General features: G+C 44.0%; 1 protein-coding gene across 4 annotated transcripts in view; it reads left to right on the top strand.

The window, feature by feature from the left end:
* The window catches only part of cblb (Cbl proto-oncogene B, E3 ubiquitin protein ligase), a 90,342-nt gene that overhangs the window by 36,285 nt on the left and 32,385 nt on the right, over positions 1-21,672 (top strand). For all 4 annotated transcript variants that reach the window (XM_067257122.1, XM_067257121.1, XM_067257124.1 and 1 more), the window contains 6 exons: positions 1,417-1,573; positions 3,946-4,067; positions 6,590-6,727; positions 8,699-8,786; positions 8,935-9,066; positions 13,109-13,309. In XM_067257122.1, coding sequence (XP_067113223.1) covers positions 1,417-1,573; positions 3,946-4,067; positions 6,590-6,727; positions 8,699-8,786; positions 8,935-9,066; positions 13,109-13,309 — 838 coding nt within the window. The remainder of the gene's footprint in view (positions 1-1,416; positions 1,574-3,945; positions 4,068-6,589; positions 6,728-8,698; positions 8,787-8,934; positions 9,067-13,108; positions 13,310-21,672) is intronic.

Genomic DNA, 21,672 nt, shown 5'->3' with positions numbered 1-21,672 from the left:
CTCACACAGGAAAGATGCAGAGGCGGATATAACTCAAGATGACTTATCAAGTTATAATTGATCAGAATTTTGTGAAGTAAGTGTGGCACTGTTTTCATGTTTAGTTTAGTCTCTCCTGTAACGCTTGGTCACTGAATTGAACTGTGGAGACTTGTGAATGTGTGATGAAAAACGGAACATCTTCAGTTAAAAAGCCCAAAAAAGAAGTTGACTTGGATCAGAAGCATATGGATGAAATTATGAAAACAGGGCATAGGTGTTGGAAGGAGGTTGCTTTTACATTATTTGGGATCAGGTTTTATTGACGACTACCTAGTAAACAGAAATCACGCTCACCTTAAGTATTTGTCAGTAATTGCAATTGCCCCTCATCTTTAGAGATGCCAATGTGAGTATGTAAACTGATTACTAGCAACACAATACTATGTAGTAGTGACTGAAGAAGTGTGTATACTCTCTAAACCATAAAGTATCATTAGACTCGTATAACATTCCCTGGTCTGCCACTTAGGCCCTAGTCTGCATTATAGATGAGAGCTGGAGGTTACAATTGTACACTCACTTATGTGTTATGAGAGAACCCTCCTTTGTCCAGTAATTGTAGATTCCTAAAGGTGTCTTGTAAACCACTGTTTTGCGTAAAATTATTTGACATACATTATGCGTTGACTGATAGAGCTACCATCATAGATAACCAGTTTGTTTTGTGGAGGTTTTTGAGAGTACAGAACTTTGTCTCTCACATGGACATTTCTGTTCCATGCCTCCTCAAGAGTGTTTAGTAGACAGTTTGAAGTAAACCGGATATTCATCTGGTTTCACGGTTGGGGCTGTGTCACATTTATAGTTCTTGGTTTATCACCGGCTCATTATTAAAGGTCACTGGTGTTGATAAAAGCGGTTGTCTGTCAACACCAAGACGGGTTACATTCTAGGTCCAGCATGTGGCCTTTTTGGGAGATCTAGAGATGCCAAGCCTATCAGCAAAATCATGACCAGAAATTCTTATACGGCACTGAGAACTGTTGCTGTTAGGGTTTGGTGAAGCTGGGTGGCTATGCTTAGGAAGGTATTCTTGTCTGTGACAAGGTTTTTGCTGAAGTGTCTGACACTGTATATATCTCCAACTGTATATTCAGTGTATTCGATTAAGGTTTAATTTTTCAAATGTACAAATGGAAAAAAACGACTATCTTTTTATGTGTTAACAGTTCTGATTTGAGAATGCTATGTTTTACAGCAAGCTAGTACTAGGATCGCTTTTGACACCCCAAGTTTGGCTTCTCAGAAAGATGAACAACATTCAGCTCAAGTCTCGTTCTGGGAAAACAAGCTCATAAAGGAATGATGTTGTTAATAATATTATCATCGTTCTTCTCTAATTCTCCGGCGATCCCCTCGTTTGTCCTCCTGCAGGACAATCGTGCCATGGAAAGTATTCCGACAGTGCCTTCACGAAGTGCATCTCATAAGCTCCGGCCTCGAAGCCATGGCCCTTAAATCCACCATCGACCTCACCTGCAACGACTACATCTCAGTGTTCGAGTTTGACATCTTCACCAGGCTCTTCCAGGTAAGCCTCCCACATGACCTGTCGGTAGTTAGTGGTATGTGTCTTAGGGTTGTCCTTGAGGGTACAAGGCAGCAGGTCATCATCCCACTGAACAATCACACCGGTCATCTCAAGTTCCCATTCAGAGTGACCCCTCCCCCCTGCTATTTAGTCTTGCTGGGGAGTTATCCACCCCTCTGTCATGCTCCTCCTATGGGTAGCCAGTCTGGGTAAAGACTGACCGCCATAGCTCTCTGTGCTATAGGTGACAAGAGACCCCTCCCCCCAATCAGCACCAACCGTGGCTGTGTTTTCTTGTGTCCAAGAAAAGAGCCTTGCCAGAAAATATGAGAAGAGCCGTTTCCACTGGGATGATGTGTGTGTGTGTGTGTGTGTCAGACTACACAGGCCCTTTTACATAAAAATGGTCCAATGGTACCGTAACCAAGCTACATCATGTTGTGAGAAGAAAACCAGGCTATCGTGTTACTTGGCTATTCACCATGCGTGTTATATCAAGCTCCCTGCAGGCTTTATGCAGTCTCATCCAGCCCTACAAACCACACAAGCCAGTATCAGATGATAGACAGCATTGTGTCTAAAGTATGTAAATTAAGATGTAGGCTTATCACAAAGTGTAGTTTTAACATGCCTAGGTTGAGAACACAGTAAATGTCAAAGCACTTCTGCATATGAGTTGTGTACTTGTTTTAGGCTCATTCAGATATTAGTGAACCAGGCTGCATAGTATTTTCAGATTGTGACTATGATGCATGGAGTTTGAACCCTGGCATGGCTAGTGGCCATCTCATTAGAGCGAGAATTTGTATATGAACAGAGTTGCTTGAGTGGTCTGTGTGTGAGTGTGTGTGTGGGAGGGGGGGGGGGGTGGATGAGTAATAGGTACACCAATGCTTGGAGGAAGGGACAGCCAGTGCCAGTTTCAAGAGTGCTAGTGTCACTGTGGGTTGAGAAGAAAAAAAGATAAAAACTGAAATATCTGTACCGGAATCCTACAGTACAACTCTTACTTCCTGTCACAGACCCCAAAAGAAGTGAGACCTTCCCCCTAACCCTCCTCTTTCCAAAACCAACCACCTCGGCCCATGCCCAGCTGATACCCTGGCTATGTCCCAGGGTATGACGCCCCCCCGCCCACAGGCTAGCCCCATGATTTGAGGCCTGGCTGTTTCCTGGCAGTGTGCTGGGTGGGAAGACCAGTGTGGGCTGAGCTGACTCACTGTGAGGGGCCCAGAGCCCACTGTTAAGAAAACAAGCTGATGAATTGCTACTTGACTATGCATAGTGTCACAGAGTAACACTAAACAAACTCCTCTCACCGTCTGTGGATGTAAACAAAAGGGGATTTGTGTTTGAGTGTGTAGACAGGAGTCTAGTGTGTGTTGTGTAGGTATCAATATATGAGCATAGCCTAGTTCAGGCATGACACTCGGGCAGCGCGCGTCATATCACCCATCGCCGTGTACTCATAGGTTAGCTTTGATAAGCGGCACTATAAAGTCGCACACATACATGCACACGCGCCGTCTATTACCTGAGTGTTCTGCACTGCTGCCACCCTCCACCATCCCCTTCTCCCCCATGTAGTCTGTCTGTGCTCCCCGTTGGGGGATTTCACTTGTTGCTCGTTGTCATGCATGCTGCAGCGAAGGCAGGGAGCACTTCCCCGTGTACATCCTATCCGCCAAAATCAAACCTATTTTCATGTATATTAATAAATGGTGAAATCAATCACGTGAGTGTCTTGACTGAACTGGTTTTCACTCATCTACCGTCCGTTGTTGTCGAGTCTTTCTCTTTCACACACACTCTCTCTCCCACGAACGCATGCATAGTTCTCTGCCCCTGTTTTGCTCTTGATAGTTTAGGTTTTCAGTTCCTATCGCCAGACAGACTGAAAACCGATGCATTACTTGATGTTCCAGCAACTACTAAAACTATTTCCAGAGTTACATTTAATTCACTTGCCCTTGACAGGGAGTTACATCCTGTCTTTTGTGTTTACTTTATGTTTACTTGAAAAAAAAAAAGGAGCTTGCACAGCCATTCTCTGTACTTCATTATCAATAGTTGGATTATTTCCTGGCTCCCTCAAAATACTGCTCTTTAGATAGTTAGAAGCTGTCTGTATGCTCAGCAGCAGTGACTGTTTGAGGACATGGAACCTTTTGTGTTTAGCTGAGCCTCGTCAATCACTGTCAGACTAGGAGACACGACAAAGAAGATATATCTTACTACTCAGTGTGTGTGTGTGTGTGTAAAGTAGTTTTGTAATGAGTGAGCCACTTCTGTTGCCATCTTACTTTTTCCAGATAGCAGAATCAATGATAGTGTTTGTGTGTGTGTGGGGGGATCTGTCTCATCTCCACCAGCCCTGGGGCTCCATACTGAGGAACTGGAACTTTCTGGCGGTGACCCACCCAGGCTACATGGCCTTCTTGACCTACGACGAGGTCAAGGCCCGGCTGCATAAGTACATCAACAAGCCTGGCAGGTAAGCACTGGAGTTTGAGTGTGTAGAGTGGACTGGTGTGTGTGTAGAGTAGACTGATGGGTTGTGTGTGTGTCCATGTTCTGGCGACCAGTTGGAAGGGAATTTAAGGCCTTACAATAACTGACCCAATCTCTGTGATCGAATGATTCTGCCTGTTTATTAAAACAGACAGACTATCTGATTCAGTATCCGGGTAGGGAGATAGATAAAACCATGATCTAGACGATATTAGCAGGTTAGCATTGACACAGGGCCAGCATCAATGCCATATGACAGGGCCAATCAATACCAATGACAGGGCCAATCTTTCTGAGTAAGGGATTGACAACCAATGAAAAGAAGCTAATCCCAAATTCAGTCTGTCTCTTCTCCAGCCCTCTCATCCTCGCCAGCAGGCGTGAGGGGGGGAGGCTTACAGCCAGGGTAATAAAATACATCCGCCCCCCAACTCCTCCCTCCCATGGTCAGATTAGCTGATTAGACTAACAACAAAGCAGGCTACTGTGGTGTTACAGCCTGGCTGTGCCACTGAGCCCAGGAGCCCAGAGGTTCTGAGTGGGCCAGGATTGCTGCTCTGGGATTAGCTGCTCTGGAACCTCTGGGGTGAGAGAGTTGAAGGGGTGAGGGAGCTGAGGGGGATGAGAAGGTGAGGGGGATGAGGAGGTGAGGGGGTGAGGGAGCTGAAGGGGTGAGGGAGCTGAGGGGGTGAGACGGTTGAGGGAGGGGGCAGCCGTTTCCCCCTCTGTTTTTGTGCGTGTCCTTTCACACATTTTCAGACGTGTACTTTATGTACACAACATAAAGTACACGTCTGAAAATGTTTGATGTGTGGTACACTTTAGCTAGCATGTGTGTGTGTGTGTGTGTGTTGCTTTAGATCATCCCCCGTGAATCATGGTGTGCAAATACCAATCTCCTGAACGCAGCCGACACAGCTGTGTGTGTGGGAGGGCCCGTCATCCTGGATGAGCTGCTACATGCTCCCACCTCATCCCTCAACACGCACGCACACACACACACACACACACACATAGCACAGCTAATATTAACTGCTAGAACAAACCTCACTCTTCATGTATTAGATGGATAGATTGATACATTGACAGATATACATACAAGCACCTAGACTTCACATACAGTTGTTTCTTATATACTAGTGTAATAATTGGACCAATACGCTGTTCCTATTGGTCCAGAAGACGTACTCAAAAGTTAATAAATCCGTTTATATACCTCCTGAAAGTTCGCAGAGGTAAATAAACGTTTTTACGGACCTAGCGACAAGCGGTTGCCTTGGAGATGTAGCCATTGACCTTAACAAGGTGGCATCTGCTCGGCAACAAAGTAGCCTAAATTGCCAAAAAAACAAAACAAAAAAAACAAATATGGTTTTTGCACAGGTCCGCAAACGCCCCACAATCGCTTCCCGTTTTAAAGAAGTATCTGAAGCAGACAGAAGACGAATTCATGTTGTTGATATGTTGCCTTGGAGATGTAGTGACGTCACCAGTGCAAGTGCAGCTGATTGCTCTGACAACATGGCGTCTGCTCCAGATTCGACCTGTTTGATTTGTGATCTTCCCACGTATTGTTGTAGTATATAAGAAACCAAATGTTTACTCCTCGACAGGTCAGCAAACGCTTTGTCGCCTCAATTTGTTAAAACGATTTATTTGTAAACCTCGACCTACGGTCTGGGTTAACAAACGTTTTAACAAATCTCGGTTTACAAAGGCGTTTGCAGACCTGTTGAGGAGTAAACATTTGCTGTATATGTGAAATCTGTATACTACAGTTTTTTCTTTAACACTCGGAATAACATGTTCTTATCCAAAAAAACCCAGTCATACTAAAAGTCTTAAAACAAACTGTTCAGAGGACGTTCATGCAACTTGAGCCCCAGCCACCAGAGAAGCACACACAGTCCCCACCTCCTCAGAACAAACACATCATGGATGTAGCTCCTCTGTTGTTGGCAGAGGTGGCATCAGTCCTCTGAGTTCATTCCTGCATTGTGTTTTTTCGTCTGTTGGATTAGGGTCATAATATCGAGGCTTAGACGAGCATGGCAGTTTTGAGACGATCAGGGATTAGATTGTGATGAACGAGGAAATGGATTGTGGTTGGACTACCATGGCTGAAACACAACAAAAGAAGCCTGTTTCTCAAAGGGAATGTGTTCCCTGCATGCTGGACGCATCTGTGCTTGTTTGAAGTTGAACTCTCAAAAGCCCACCACAAAGAGGGCCATCTCTGATGTGTGTGAATACGAGGTGAACGCACACTTGTTGACACGTGTGTGTGTGTTCATGTGGGACATGGTCGTCTATGTTGTCTTTGAAGTGGGGTTGTCTCGCAATGCATTCAGTTATTTGGGATGACTTGGGGATTGAAACATTGTCTGTATTTTGCTAAACGGTATTCAAAATTCCTGTCCTCCTTGTCACAGGTTTAGTTTTATTTTGTTTGTGTACGGTTTACATGTCTTCAATAAGTGTGTGTGTGTGCCTCGGACCTTCCAGCTACATCTTCAGACTGAGCTGCACCCGACTGGGCCAGTGGGCCATTGGCTATGTCACCAACGACAGCAACATCCTGCAGACCATCCCCCACAACAAGCCCCTCTTCCAGGCCCTCATCGACGGCTGCAGGGAGGGATTGTAAGTGGAGGCTGTACCCTACCCTGTCTCTCTCCATATCCATCCAGGCTGTCACAGTATTTGGTTTGTATAGGCCTGTTAAAGGAGTCACTAAGTCAGGCCTTATCGCCATTGATGGGTGGGAGTGTGTGTGGAACCAGCGAACAGCCCAAGCTGTAAGACACCACAGGACTCGGGGGGGCTTATAGACACAGACTTTACTAGAAGCATAAAGGCTCCTTTGATCGATAACCTATTGACAGTTTTTTTTGTTTGTTTAGAGACTGGGCCTAATCAGTGTGTGTGTGTGTGCGTGCATGGAGCTGTGGCAGGTGTACCACTTCAGGCTGAGTGCTCTTCAGTATATATACCTGTAGTGGGGGCTCTTCAGTATAGCAGGGGCTCTTCAGTATATCTGTAGTGAGGGCATTTAGCAGACGTCCTTATCCAGAGCAAACATCAGTGTTTCCCCTACCATTATATTAGGGGGGCGCCCCGCCCCCCCTGGAAGGTCAAGTTAATAATAAAAAAATAATTTTTAATTTTATATATATATATATATATATATATAAAAATTATAATATATATTATCATTTTTTTATATATAGCGCCAGATCACAAAATAAGTCATTTAAGGTTACCTTTCCTATACAACAGGTTTATAGCTTGCTCTTTTATCAAACAAACTAAATGGCCTTATGTTATTTATCTTATTTACACAACGGCATGTCATTTCTGTCTCTACATGGTCGGGCGACCATGTCTCTCATGGCCACCGCCCCACCCCACCCGCCGCTGCAATTCCACAAACACCCCCCCACCCCCCTCTTTTTTTTCCACCTTGCTGAGCTGTCAGCGCTGGCCCAGTTTGATCCTGTTGGATGAGATCACGGGACAGCAGCTTTCATCCATGTCCCCCATCTACCTGCTGCCCCCGGGAGGATGAGTTTCTAACGTCTCATCTCCTTGTGGGACCATCCCGCTCAGTTAGAACGCCATATCCCAGCTGCCCCTTGGTTTCTTGGCACCATCTCCTTTCCACCAGAACAGGGTATACGTTTTGATTTTAGGTAGGATGTAAAAAAAAATCCCTCCCGCCCTTAGCTTGTTGAAACCACTCTGGGCCAGTTGCCTAAAACCCTGTACACAGATCCAACGTGACCTCCCCACACACACTCGAGTGAGCGGCCTGTCAGGAAGCACGCTGGGGAGGCGAGGAAAGGTGCTGCTCCACGGTTGCTTCTCAAGGAGAGACGCCTGGAGTGCAATAACGCGTGAAAGGGCATTAGCTCCCCTATCTGCGTGTGTGTCTGCGTGTGTGTTGGTTAAGGAGACTAAGGCAGTGTAGAGCTAGGCACACGTCCCCCACACGTGACTTGTTTGGCGTTGCCTTTTCAGCGTGAGATATACAATTTGTGGCGTGACAGCGTGAGAAATGTTTGAAATGCGTGTGTCACACGGCGACACGGTGAGAGTTGGCAGCTCTGCGTTATTCTGGACAGCTAGCATTACATATAGCTTATGCTAGCATCTAATGCTAGCTGTCCAGAATAACGCTATACATGCTCAAATTTTTAATTCTGTTCTGTAGGAGTCCAGTGATCCCTCTTGATAGCAGCAATCCATTTCTCACGATGCTCAGGGTTTTTTGGGACATTGTAAAAGGTACATTTATGGATTTGAGATTTGCTGTTATCACAGCCCACAGCACAGCAGATAGACGGCATCTTGCAATTCGGTCCACTGTGTGATGTCACATGAAACCCATGAATAGCCTCGGCTGCTGTCAGGCTTCTGGAGATGTGAGTGAGTCAGATGGGTTTAAGCAGTAGTGTCAAGGTTCCACTTCAGTCTGTCTACGATTCATCTTCGGTTGTCTAGTTTAGTCTAGCCCTCTCAGGTAGGCTTTTTGCATAGGATATAGGGGGTGTATGTGACTTACTAATACCCATTCAATCTCATTTGTCCTATATTTTTTCTGATAATTCCCAGTTACTTGTTTCCTGACGGACGCAGTTACAACCCAGACCTCACGGGCTTGTGTGAACCTACTCCTCACGACCACATTAAAGTCACACAGGTCAGTGTGTGTGTTTGTGTGTTAAAGTGAGTGAGCGTTTGTGAAGAATTTGTATGGTGGAATAGCTAAGTTGCTTTCTTCATTTCTTTGTGTGTGTGTGTTTGTGTTTTGGTGTGCGTGAGCTGACCATGTGTGCCTGGCTCTACAGGAGCAGTATGAACTGTACTGTGAGATGGGCTCCACCTTCCAGCTGTGTAAGATCTGCGCAGAGAACGACAAGGACGTGAAGATCGAGCCATGTGGACACCTGATGTGCACTTCCTGTCTGACGGCGTGGCAGGTACTGCTGGTCACCCCCTCTCCCCTCTATATCCCACCTTTCTATTTCTCTGTCCCCACATCCTGACTATCTCCCTATCTCTTCCCCTCTCTCTCTTCATCAAATCAAATTTATTTGTATAGCCCTTTTTACACGCAAGCATGTCACAGAGGGCTTCACATATGCCCATAGAACTGCCCCTCAACCAACCTAAACCCTCAAGGAAGACAAGGAAAAACTCCCAGAAAAAGGAGGAGCAGAACACAGGCTAAACCTAGTCATACAGTGTCAATGGGTTTTGAAACACCAAAATCCATTGTTCAACTTTTATAGATGTAGCACAGGACCGGGAGACTCGCGACCAGGTCCAGCGTTGGCCGACCGACGACCAGGCAGGTGCTGACATCTCAAACCCCCCACACCACAAGGGATGTGCGTGGGGGGGGCAGAGAGAGGAGAGCAGGGATTAGAGAATGCCAGGAGCAGCTAACAGTTACAGTCATAATAGAATGAGATCCCCACCGGTCAAGTGTGGACTGGTGCAGCAATTTAACAGAGCAAAAAAGGGGTATTTGATGCAGCCCCACACACCAAGACAGCGACAGCCCCCCCCATTTGGAACATGAAATCTGTTCCAGGGGAAGAGAACTCTAAAATAAGTTATACTTATAGAATAAGGATGAAAACATCCCGTCCCGTCCCCCGTTGCCTCCAACTAGTAACAGAAACAATAATAGTAACAATATACAGCAACGGAAACTATAACAGTGACAATATACAGTAACAGATTTACTTTATTTGTAACATCTAGATGTAACATCCGGATGGGGCAATGTGAACATATAAGCTATAATTACAATTTAAAAGTTACATGTGATACACACATAGGCAAACACACACCCTAGATTTACATAGAAGTAAATACACACATACTTACCTTTAACAATCGTAGAATTGACTAAACAATAAAGTTTTTAACCTAATTTTGAATGTCGAAACAGTATCAGCCTCCTTAATTGAGACAGGTAATTTGTTCCAGAGAAGAGGTGCTCTATATGAGAACGCCCTACCTCCAGCTATTTTTTTCTTAATTTTGGGAACCACCAGATAGCCGGCATCTTGAGATCTAAGTGTCCTTGCGCGGCAATAGGGTGCAAGGAGACCGGAGAGGTACAGTGGTGCCAATCCATGCAGAGATTTGTAGGTTAGTAGTAGAACTTTGAAGTCAGCTCTGGCTTGGATAGGGAGCCAGTGTAAAGAGACAAGAGTAGATGTTATGTGATCAAACTTTCTTGTTCTAGTCAATAGTCTAGAAGCAGAATTTTTTAGGTAGGTAATTGTGAGGCCAGAGAACAACACATTCCAGTAGTCCAATCGGGACGTAACAAATGCATGTATTAGTTTTTCCGCATCATCCTTTGAGAGGAATTTTAGTATTTTGGCAATATTACGTAGATGGAAAAATGCAGTTCTGGTAATTTGCTTAATATGGTACTCAAACGAAAGGTCTGGGTCCATTGTGACTCCAAAAAATTTTACCAGCTGGCTTTGAGAGACTTTGACGCTGTCTAGGTCTAAGGTCAGATTGGATAAATTATTTCTGTAATTTTTAGGACCGAAAATTTGAACCTCGGTTTTATCCGAATTAAGAAGAAGGAAATTTGCAGTCATCCAAGTTCTTAACCCAGAAACACATTTTTCCATAGCATGTGGAAATTCTCCAGACTCTCTTCATCTCTCTTATTGATCTTCTAGTTCTCCATCTCTCGTCTTTCTCTGTTTCCTTTCTCCCTCTCCTGCTCTCTTTCTCCTCTTTCTCTCCCTCTCATACCCCTCTCCATCTCATTCTTCCTCTCTCTCCTTCTATCCTCCATCTTGCTCTGTTTATCTCCCTCTTCTGCTATCTGCTTTCTTTCTCTCTCTCCTTCCCTTTCTTTATCTCTACTCTCTCTTTCCCTCTTCCTCTCTGTCCTGCTCCATTTATCTCCTTCTTCCTCTTATCCTCTTTCTCTTTTTCTTGTTTTTCTCGTACTCCTCCATTACTTTCCTTAATCTCGTTACCCTCCCTCTGTGTCCTTGCCTCTGTCCCGATCAAACATCCATATCTCACACGGCAGTAGGGCTAGTGATGGCTGTGTGTGTGTGTGCCTCACTGTCTATGTTGGCATATGAGTGTGTGTCTCTTAAGCGTGTGTCAGATTCTCCTATTTACCAGCAACGTGTGTATGTTTGTAATTACCTTCCTAATGACTCATTAGTATCAGAACCAGAGCTTCCCTCGCCGTCTCCACCCACAGTGGGACATCTGGGCTGGCTTCTCCCCTGTAAACACATAAATCAGAGTAGGTGTGTGTCTGAGAGAGACAGTGTGTTTGTGTGTGTGATGCCACAGCATATCGATCTTTAGTAAAGCACGGTGACACAAGCATCACCACAAACTGCTCCGCTGACTTACTGGAACTTGCACACCCGACGGTTCAGAATCACGGTTTAAGTCCACAAGACATCCATTTGCATTTTACCCCCTGTGCAGAAGCCATCGTTCGTTAGAAACCCACAATGTGAATGTGTGTTTGTTACACTTCCTGTTTTGACAAGTTTGTGTATGTATGCTTCAGTGCACTGATGTGCGGAGTATGTTTGTGTGAGTCACACGGGGGGACCCTCATACTTTGATGTGTGTGTGTTTGATGATTAACACCTCCAGATAGGTTCATTTGAGTCAAAGGGGGTTCCTTTCTCAACTCAGCATTACTCAACGAATGAACACCAACAGCATGTCCCTTCCAGGAATGGAACCCAGCCGTGTGTAATCGTCAGCTTTCTGGAACCACATCCTGGTAACTGAAACAGTCTTATTCTGATACTAAGGTGTCAGAGGAAACATTGAGAGATCCTGCAGGATCTGACCCAAGACACACAGGTGGGAAAAGACAGCTTACACTAATCCGTTTAAGGGAGATACGCAGTCCCCAAAAGTACAGTAGGCGACACTCACTTTGGTGTGTCGGGTCAGCCAGGTGAAACCTGGCCTGGTTGGGACTAGTTGGGCCGTGTTGTCTTATACGAGTCTGCCCTTGTCGATTATGAGTAGTACATGAAGCTTGTGTATTACTGTGCCAACGGCTCGCCTCACCGATACAAACTCTTGTCATACAAAGATGTGTATCTTTAGAAGATAGGGGTGTGTGTGTTTGTATTTGTTGCGCGTGTGCAAGGAAGTACGTTTTTGCAAGGAAGTAAGTTTCTGCAGTGTCAGAGTCCCTCCCCATGTCAGTCTAATTAGGATTAGGTTTCCAAAACTGCCTTTGATGCCTCCGCTGCGAGTCCCCATCCAGATGGCTGCCATGATCGTTGCCTTTGTTCTTCATAAGTATCCCTTATCCCCTGCCATCCCCCTGTCCCCCCCACCCACACACACACACCCCAACCCTGGACCGGGCCCGCCTCTCTGATTGGCGGAGGAGAACGAAAGGGAGAGAGGCACATTTATTTGGTCTTAGATTGATTTATTCTCGGCCCCCGGTTGACAGGGCTGCCATGTGGAATCTGGGGTGGTGTGTGTGTGGGGGGCATAGACGGTTGACAGGAGACGCTCTGTTTTCATGTGTGTGCACGCATTCAATTGAGTCTGATGAAGTGTCTTTTGAAAACAGGGGTGTGTGTAGGGGGGGGGGGGGGGGGGGATGGTACTAAAGCCTAGTAGATTATGTCCAATTAAAACCATGTGTGTTCCAGCTGTCCACTGCTTGCTTGTATTGCTTTAGTTTGGAGCCCAGGGCTTTAAAGTGCTTCCTACCCTGCCTAGAATATTGTGACATGTCCATGTTCATGAGATACTACCCCAAAAAACTGGGCTTGAATCATGGTTATAAATGTCACTGGCAGCTGTAGTGTGTGTGTGTGATTACATGAGGCTGTAGCAGCATAGATACGTTCAATTGAGATGTGTGTTTAAACTTGTTCTTGTGTGCCAACTTGTGTTATTGTGTGAGTATGAGGCCACATGAAACGTGTTAACTTAAGTGTACTTGTGTGTGTGGTTCTTGTGCGTGTGTGGCAGGAGTCTGATGGCCAGGGCTGTCCTTTCTGCCGCTGTGAGATCAAAGGCACGGAACCCATCATCGTGGACCCGTTCGACCCACGCCACGAGGGAGCCAAGTGCTTCTTCCTGGATCATTTCAGCTCCCCCCTGATGGACCTGGACGAGGACGAGGACAGGGAGGACTGTCTGCTGATGAACGGGCTGGCCTCCATCAGAAAGGTTTTTCTGGACAAACTCCTGCTATCAGTATAGGAATACAGTAGTATTCTATAGACCTAGTACTAATTTAGGATTGGTGTACTGTAGTGTTGCACGGTATACCAACATTTCTGTACTTTGATACTTTTTGGTAAAAAATGGTTTGGTATTAGAATTTACCAATGTTCGGTACTTAGGTCAAACAGGCTTCCGAAGTCTACTGTGGGACTACTTTGCCTACAGAGCCAACGCTGATGGCAATCCCACAGACATTACGAAGCCCATTTGTAAAATGTGCTATAAAACAGTGTTGTGCAAGGGAGGAAATGCTTCTAACCTGACTTTGCTGTCAGGCCTACCCTACTGTATCGCAAATAGCATGACAATCAAGCATATTAGAAAACGTGAGTTCCAAAACGACAAATATATTAAGCTACAGTTATTTGGCGTCTCATTTTGGTGCTTTTTTTAAACAGCCACTAGCTAAATAGCATAGTAGAGCTACGACCTAGCTACATGTAAGGTGGCTCAGACAGAACGGACAATTAAAAAAGACACACTCCCATTGTAAGTAAAACTATAGTTAACATAATGCCCCTGGCAAAAAAAAAGTTGGGTTGCTGGAGTAACGTTTAAGTGGAAATGGCCTGTTGGTAGAATCATTGTCGTTTTGGCTGTTAATTCAAAAATGGGATCAACCCTTGTGGACTGTCTGTTTGTGATCTATTAGGTATCGAGTATCGTTTGTTTCGAGTATTGAGTATCGAGTATTGTGATACAAAACTTGGTATTGGTATATTTTTGTATCATAACACTATACTGTGTTAGATAATTCTCTTTATCAAGTAATGCACAGATTCGGTGAAGTAAAGGAAGTTTTTTACTTGCGGCTGGCTGCAAGGAGACAAATAGCCATGGTGGTCCAAAGTTGTCTACCGACCTGTCTCCATGCAAGAACATTTAAACAACACCGCTCTCAACAGTTATTGGTTCATACACAGACATGCAACTGTCACATGGCTATTCTTTCATTGGCTGTCTCCCTTACATAGATCGTGCATGCCTGTGTGAGTCTTGAAGTGGCCCTGCTTAGGCTAACTAAATGACATGCTCAGATAAGATAAGGATCTTCCTGTTTACTAGGGGTGGAACGTTACAGTGAAGTCACGGTTCGGTTCATACATCACGGTTCAGTACGAGTTCGGTACAACGGAGGGAAAAGCAAAACAAACCAGGTTCCTCTGAGTGAATATGGGCGCATTGAAAATGACTTATTGCATCAGTGATTTTTTTGGCCCAATTTCTAAAGGCTGGTTAAGCACTGTAGGGAGGAGAAGTTGGGCTTTTTTTTTTGTCTCGTTCCAGTGATTGGCACACCTGGGTGATGGCGTCGGATATTTTTAGTCATTTAGCACACGCTCTTATCCTTGCATAGCATGTTAGAAGTATTTCCACTCCCATACCCCACAACTGATGAACAACGCCGACGCACAGTGCTTGTCTTATCCACCACTCTCTCGCCTGTACTACTGTAACTGAATGAACTTGCGATCTTAAAGAGGCCGGCAAGTCCTCATTCACTCGAGGGTCGCCACCACTCGCCATACTCGTCCTTACGCTGCGTTCACACTGCAGCGACGCGATGCGAGCGACAATATGTTTTCCATTCATTTTCTATGGAGCCAGGTGAATCACTTGCGTGGTGCATTGTGGGTAGCGACGCAACGCGACCGAGTTGAGATTTTCTCAACTTTATGTAAATGAGGAGCGATTTTCGCTAGCGATGGCCAATCAGAGTGTTTTCTTGTTTCTCGTAACGTAGCAACCATGGTAAACATTTCTAGGTTTCAAGGTGGAAGAGAAACTAATCGTTTGTGTGGCTGCTTACCCAGTCCTGTACGATACATAGCTGTATTCGTACAGAGACGTTAATTTAAAACAAACGATGCATGGCGCAAGGTTGCCGAAGTTGTTGGTGCTTGTACTTTCAAATTCAGTTTAGTCACATTACGTAACTTCGTTCTGTGGTAACTAGCTAGCTAGCCCGGCTGGAACTCCCTATTGTATCGACAGATTAGCAGAGACTTTGAGTAATATAATATTTTTTTTTTTACACATGTCAACGTGTATGTCTATTAAACAGTTTTGTATTTTGTATACAAGTTGTATTTTGATCGATGTTGCGAGTACGTAAACCTAAGTCTGCACACTTGGCCATGACAACTACAACAGTGACTTCAGAGAACTACATTCTACATTAATCTGTTTGAAACGCCCCCGAGCGTGGTGAGCTGTGGGAAGGCGAGCGATGGCAAGCGATTCGCGTCGCTGCAGTGTGAACGCACAGTTAGTGCTGCTAGCTATTTCTGACTCACGGCGGCGCCAATCAGAACTTCAGAGCTAAAGAGGGGCAACAGATTAAGTGTCCCTAAATAACACGAGTATCTAGTAACAGTATCTAGTAACAGTAGTTCCGCATTACATAAATGTATTTGCATGCAAGTTTTATTTATTTTTATACCGTGTATTCTCCGTGTAATTTCATGCACCGAATGGTGACGCCCGTACCGTTTCGGTTCAATACGAATACATGTACCGTTCCACCCCTACTGTTTACCTAAGCCTGGTCCTTGTGCTGTACAGACGGGGTTAGGGTTAGTGAGTTATGAGTTACTTTATTCTTTAATTATTATGTAATTATTGATTGCCTATTAGTAGGCCTAGTATTATAGTAACTAGAGTAACTGTGTCGGTTGCAGCTGGGACAGTTTTATTTTTTACCATATAACCTCCAAACCTAACGTTTAAACTAATATCAAACATCCAAACATTCTGAGATTTTTCATGTGTAACTACTCAAAATGTACAACTGACATTTCTGTAATAAGTATGCAGTTATTATTTATGAAGATTGCATAGATTTAAAAGCATACATTTGTTGCTGCTCATTTACAATTAAAAATACAAAAAGTGAAGTGTAAAATGAAACGGTTGATTTTTCATTTCCCCTGCAAGAGGGAAGAGTGATAAGCTATATCAGCCTCAGTTGAAAGTTGGATCAAACGAAGATATTGGGCTTCCGGTGTAAAAATGGTCCTAACCTCTATGACTGAAACGTCACCTTAACCCTTTCACGCATAGTGGTCACTACAGTGGACAGCTATTCAAAACTCAGTTTATTGTATATGCATGGGTTTTGGTGGCACTCTCAGTTATCAGACACTCTAGTGGACGCTTTTGCGTCATCCCATACACTGCTACACATTGGCCAGTTGTTCTAAGTGAAACAACATTTTCGAAATTCCAAAATGGCCGACGGATTTTCAAAAACGCTAGCTAGCGCATAAATATCTTGCCAATCCTTCTATAGAAGTAGACCATCGTAGGTAAATAAAATGTGGTAACATAAAGTAACTACTAAGGAGCAATACTATTGTAAAATCTTTTAAGTATTGCTTTTATTTTGGGAGGAAATTACAATTGATCATCTGTCCACTAAATTTGACATCATGCGTCACTGGCTTTAAGTCAACCACAATTTATTCTAGTACTGCAACTTTGATGTTCTTGAAAACACTTAATCTGCAACAACTTTTTGGGCTGTTATAATTATTTTTTATTTTTTTACCTGTCTGTTGGTTTTTGCTCCAACAACACTCATTTGACTTTATTCTACACTAGTTACCTGATCACCCAGCTAATTATTAGATTCAGGTGTGCTAGATTGTTGGGGCTAAAACCTACAGGCAGGTAGCTCCCCAGGAGCAGGGTTGGAGACCCCTGTTTTAGATGTTTCTCACGCTTGATTCAAATGATTGAGTCGTTATCTAGCTCAGCAGAAGCCTGATAACGACCATTCATTTGAATCAGGTGTGTTGGAGCACAGGAACCATGCATGGCAGGGACGCATTTCATTGAGAAAGATGCTAAAATATGTGACACAGTAGTTTTAACAGCATAATATGTTTTTTCTCATTGGTCCATATTTCTTCAGTTTCTTATTTTTTTACAACCTGCATGCATGTTGTCCACCTGAGTGCATAGGTGTACTCAAACACCATGCATGTTGGGTCTGGGAGGGTAATAGTTGTCCATCTGTTGTATGGGTGTGTGCCAGAACAAGATTTTATTTTAAAAAAATGTAGTCTTACCCTTTCATTCAAATGACAGTTTGAATGAAATGTTTAGATACCCTGTGTGGACAAAGTCATGGAACCTCATGGCAATCAGAATAAATTAACAAAAAGATTTCAGGGAGAAAACTTGTAAATCGTTCACTTTTGACCGGAACACAATAGGAGGGTTAAATGAAAACCATTGCTCCCGTATTCGATACGCCATCTGCTTTGCAGGATGGCAATAATTCCGTTCAACCACAAGGACCATTATTCCACAATTACGTTGTGGAATTAGCCATAACACTGTTGTGTATGCCATAGTCGTAGCTGCCAGCAGATGTCACTGTCGAGTAAAGGTTTCGAGCATTTCAAAGGCCCGTTTAATTTGTCTTTGTGTTTCGGAAAGCCTCGGTTTTCCCATCCCTAATTTAATGTCACATTACTTGCTGTACAAGTCTTGAATTGCTAAAACATATGATGCTGCTATTACACCACCGGATACGATACTTGCTGTGCAACAGTCATAGCCATCCTAGCACATCTATGCACGTCGTATCTATGCGTCGTTGCTAACTTGTGCTGACGTTGTGACAGGCTAGCACTGAGTTCCCTTTGTGCACACAAGGCACTTTTTGCCACAGAAATGTTGTAAGCTCCTAAACTAAAATAAATATAGCTGCAAGCAGCGATGCGGGTTCCTCCGCAAAATGGAAAAATATTATACAAATGTACAGAAAAATATTATACAAATGTACATTGTAGAAAAATATTATACAAATGTACTGCTGTAAAGAATAGCTTACTCATATATTTTTTAAAGGCTGTTTGGGGTGCCATAACTTGTGATGGAAGGGAATTTGAAATCATGCCTAGCATCAGTGGCGATGTGTCCTGGCTTAGGTTACTGAAATGAATTTGCGCAAGAGAAAAGGGATCCACCTGAACAATCAATATACTTCATTAGAGCTTACTCGGTTGTGAATCTGACACTACCATGTCAGACTGCCAGTAGCTAGCTACTGTCAGAGTCAGATGGAGTCAGATGGCTGAGCGGTGAGGGAGTAGGGCTAGTAATCTGAAGGTTGCCAGTTCAATTCCCTGCCGTGTCAATTGACGTTGTGTCCTTGGGCAAGGCACTTCACCCTACTTGCTTGGGGGGGAATGTCCCTGTACTTACTGATAAGAGCGTCTGCTAAATGACTAAAAAATCTCAAATCTACTGTGGTGAACCTGGCTTGTTTTGCAGTGGTTTACACAGTCTCGCTAAACAGATGATCGGAGTGTTGTGATGGGCTCAAATAAACACACATTGCTATGTTTTACAACCGGAGGATTGACCGGAAGACTAGAAACCGTTCTGTCAGAAGAAGAAGAAAGAAAAAAATGATGCCTCTGACTGGTTTTGAACTTAGAACCGTTCGCTTACCAGCACAACATCTCAGCCTATTAAGCCATTCACAGACCTGGACTTTACTACGTTCAGTAACTGGATAATGAAATAAGACGTTTCTCCTAAGGCAAGCATTGTCAGATTTGGTCCAAGCTCAAACAGCTGTAATTCAGTCATATTTTCACATATCAAGGTTAAACTTTGCAGGGTACTTCAGGGGGGTGTTACCTTAAAGCCTATTCGGTTTGAAAAACCATCATTCAAAATAACATGTGATTTAGTGACACAAACATATTGAGGCAATGTGGACAGTTACATAAATACACCACTTTCAGCCATTTTGTATTTGATTCAACTGTCTTAAGTACTGTTTTTAAATACATCAATGATACATATCTGTACAATATTTCAAGTCAATTTGAGCTTTTGTTTAAGAGGAGATCGATTTTGAAGGTTTTCCCAAATTATCATAGTACAGGAAAATCCATCATGGCGGACCTTATGGGTCCTTGAAGCTTTTTTGTTCCTCATGACAAATGAGGCATCTACACCAAGTTTCAGAAGAATTGGAGCAATGGGGTGGAAATACCATCACTTTGAAAATCCGACTTTTGGACGTTGCCTGTGGCGCCCCCTATGGTCTGATGTGGCCCATATTTGGTGTGGGGGTACCCATTTGCATGTAGTATCAATGTGCCAAATTAGAAAATATATGACCTGGGACCTTTTGAGATATTGGGGCGCAAGGAGAAGGGGGATTTGAACTCATGAGCATAAGGTTACAAGTCAGTCTCTCTATCCTCTCTGCTACACACCAACTGTTGAGATTTTATGAATAGAAAGGGCATTAGCTTTGAGTATTAGCTTTGGTCAGCTTTGGGACAAAGGTTGAGAAACGGTTGACATTTCAAGGTGAAATTGCGCGTGATATTTCAGAATGATGTCATCCTGTTTAACTAAACAGATAATTACAATTATGACAGGCCAAAAGATTGTGGCTGGATTCGAACCTACGACCTTTGACAATGCAGGCCACCATCCCAGCCCATTGAGCTATTCTCAGTGTTCAATGTTGTAATGTTCAGTTACTGTATAAAAAAGTAAGCTGTTTCTCCTGTAGTAAGCATTGTTAGATTCAGCCAAAGTTGAAACAGCTCTAACCCCTACATTATTGTAAAACTTCTCTTTGTCTTATGTGTTTGTGTGGTTAGAGCATGGCACACTTCCAATTGGGGTTAATTGGGGGTAATTAGAAGGTGCCAGGTCCCTAAGAAGAGCAGGGGGGGATGTGTGAAAGAAATTGTTTAGTTAGTTGTTGATATGGCTTCCCCCCCCCCCCCCCACCCCCCCCCACATGTCTGTATTGGTTTGACCCGTTGGGACATATACTCCATGTCGGGAGGGAGAGGGGGTTGGTCTTTGTTGGTGCACTCAGGCCCCCTCACATGTGCCGGTGAAAACATATGTTTTTTGACATATGTATCCCCCCACCACGATCAGAACAACTTACCGTATTTTACGGAAAATAAGCCGCACTGGAGTAAAAGCCGCACTTTATAAGCAAATAATGTTACCGTTGTGTGGCCCAATGCTGACAAATGAACACTTGAACGTTCATGCTATGGCTGTGGACAGCTTGGATAGAGATCTAACTAAACAACATTCCCAATCAGGGTGAACACTCAAATTATCTAAACTATAGACCAGGGCTATTCAATAGGCGGCCCGCGGGCCAAATCCGGCCCCCGAGCAGCTTTGGACTGGCCCCCGGAGTGTGGTCCGGTAACCTCATTCAGTTCGTGACTATGACCAAAAAAATAAATAAAAAATCACTCGTGACCAGGGCCGGACTTACCATTGGGCTTGACTGGGCTCCAGCCCATGGTCCCCGTCCTGTAGGGGGCCCCGCCCGTTTACGTGCAGCGGAGGACTGAGCTATTAGCCAGAAAGCTAAGTTATGCTAGCAAGATTCATTGACAAGAACATTGTGTACGGTTGACAAACCGTAAATATAATTTGACAATATGTTTGACAAGAAGACTAGCTAGCTAACAAGCCATGTCATTGTCCCCAAATCAATATCAAGGTTTTCACGAACAAGGTATCGGCCATATACTAGTACTAGGCTACAGTACGGCCGCAGCATGTGTAGCGGGTTGAATAGCAAATGGATGTGAGATGATCGCATCAAAGTTGACATTCTCCAAACAGTAATTATAATTTGACAGTATGTTTAACAACAAGACTAGCCAGCAATCTAGCCATGTCATTGTCCCCAAATCAAATCAAGATTTTTATGTGTTGGCCGCAGCATGTCTGAAGTAGAGCTAGGTTGACTAGCTAGGTGAATCGAATGGGATGTGAGATGAGCGGTTACGTGACACTGACTGACACAGTAAATTCAGAAAAGGAACATTTTCCAAATAGGTTAAAAGAAATATTGAAGTCACTCATTGTTGTAATTACATGTTAGCTTGGTAAAGTTTCTCAAAATTGTAAACGGAGGTTTTGACTGCGTGACTGCGTCCCTGATGTTATTGTTACTTATTTCAGACACTTTGTACAGGCTCATACCAAGGAAAGATGTTCTTAGCTCATACAACGTAGCCAGCTCAATAATTTAGAACGGTGAACAATTTTGCTGGAACTACTTGGCTGATTGGCTGCAGCCAATCAGAATTGAGTATTCACCCAGACCATGGTATTTTAGATGCGTTCGACTTCATGCAGCGCCGGCGTCGTCTGCAGCCGCCTGCAGCCCGGCTGACTTGAAGCAGCCAATGGCATTCTCAGATTAAAGGGTGCTGCATGAAGTCAGTCCATGTCGAACGCGCCTAATAACTTAAAAAAATGTTTTGTGATTGGGGAACATTTAG

This window comes from Osmerus mordax, chromosome 19, assembly GCF_038355195.1.
Source record: "Osmerus mordax isolate fOsmMor3 chromosome 19, fOsmMor3.pri, whole genome shotgun sequence".
Taxonomy (NCBI): domain Eukaryota; kingdom Metazoa; phylum Chordata; class Actinopteri; order Osmeriformes; family Osmeridae; genus Osmerus; species Osmerus mordax.
The sequence above is the reverse complement of the archived record's forward strand: the minus strand, read 5'-3'. Positions and strand labels throughout refer to the sequence as shown.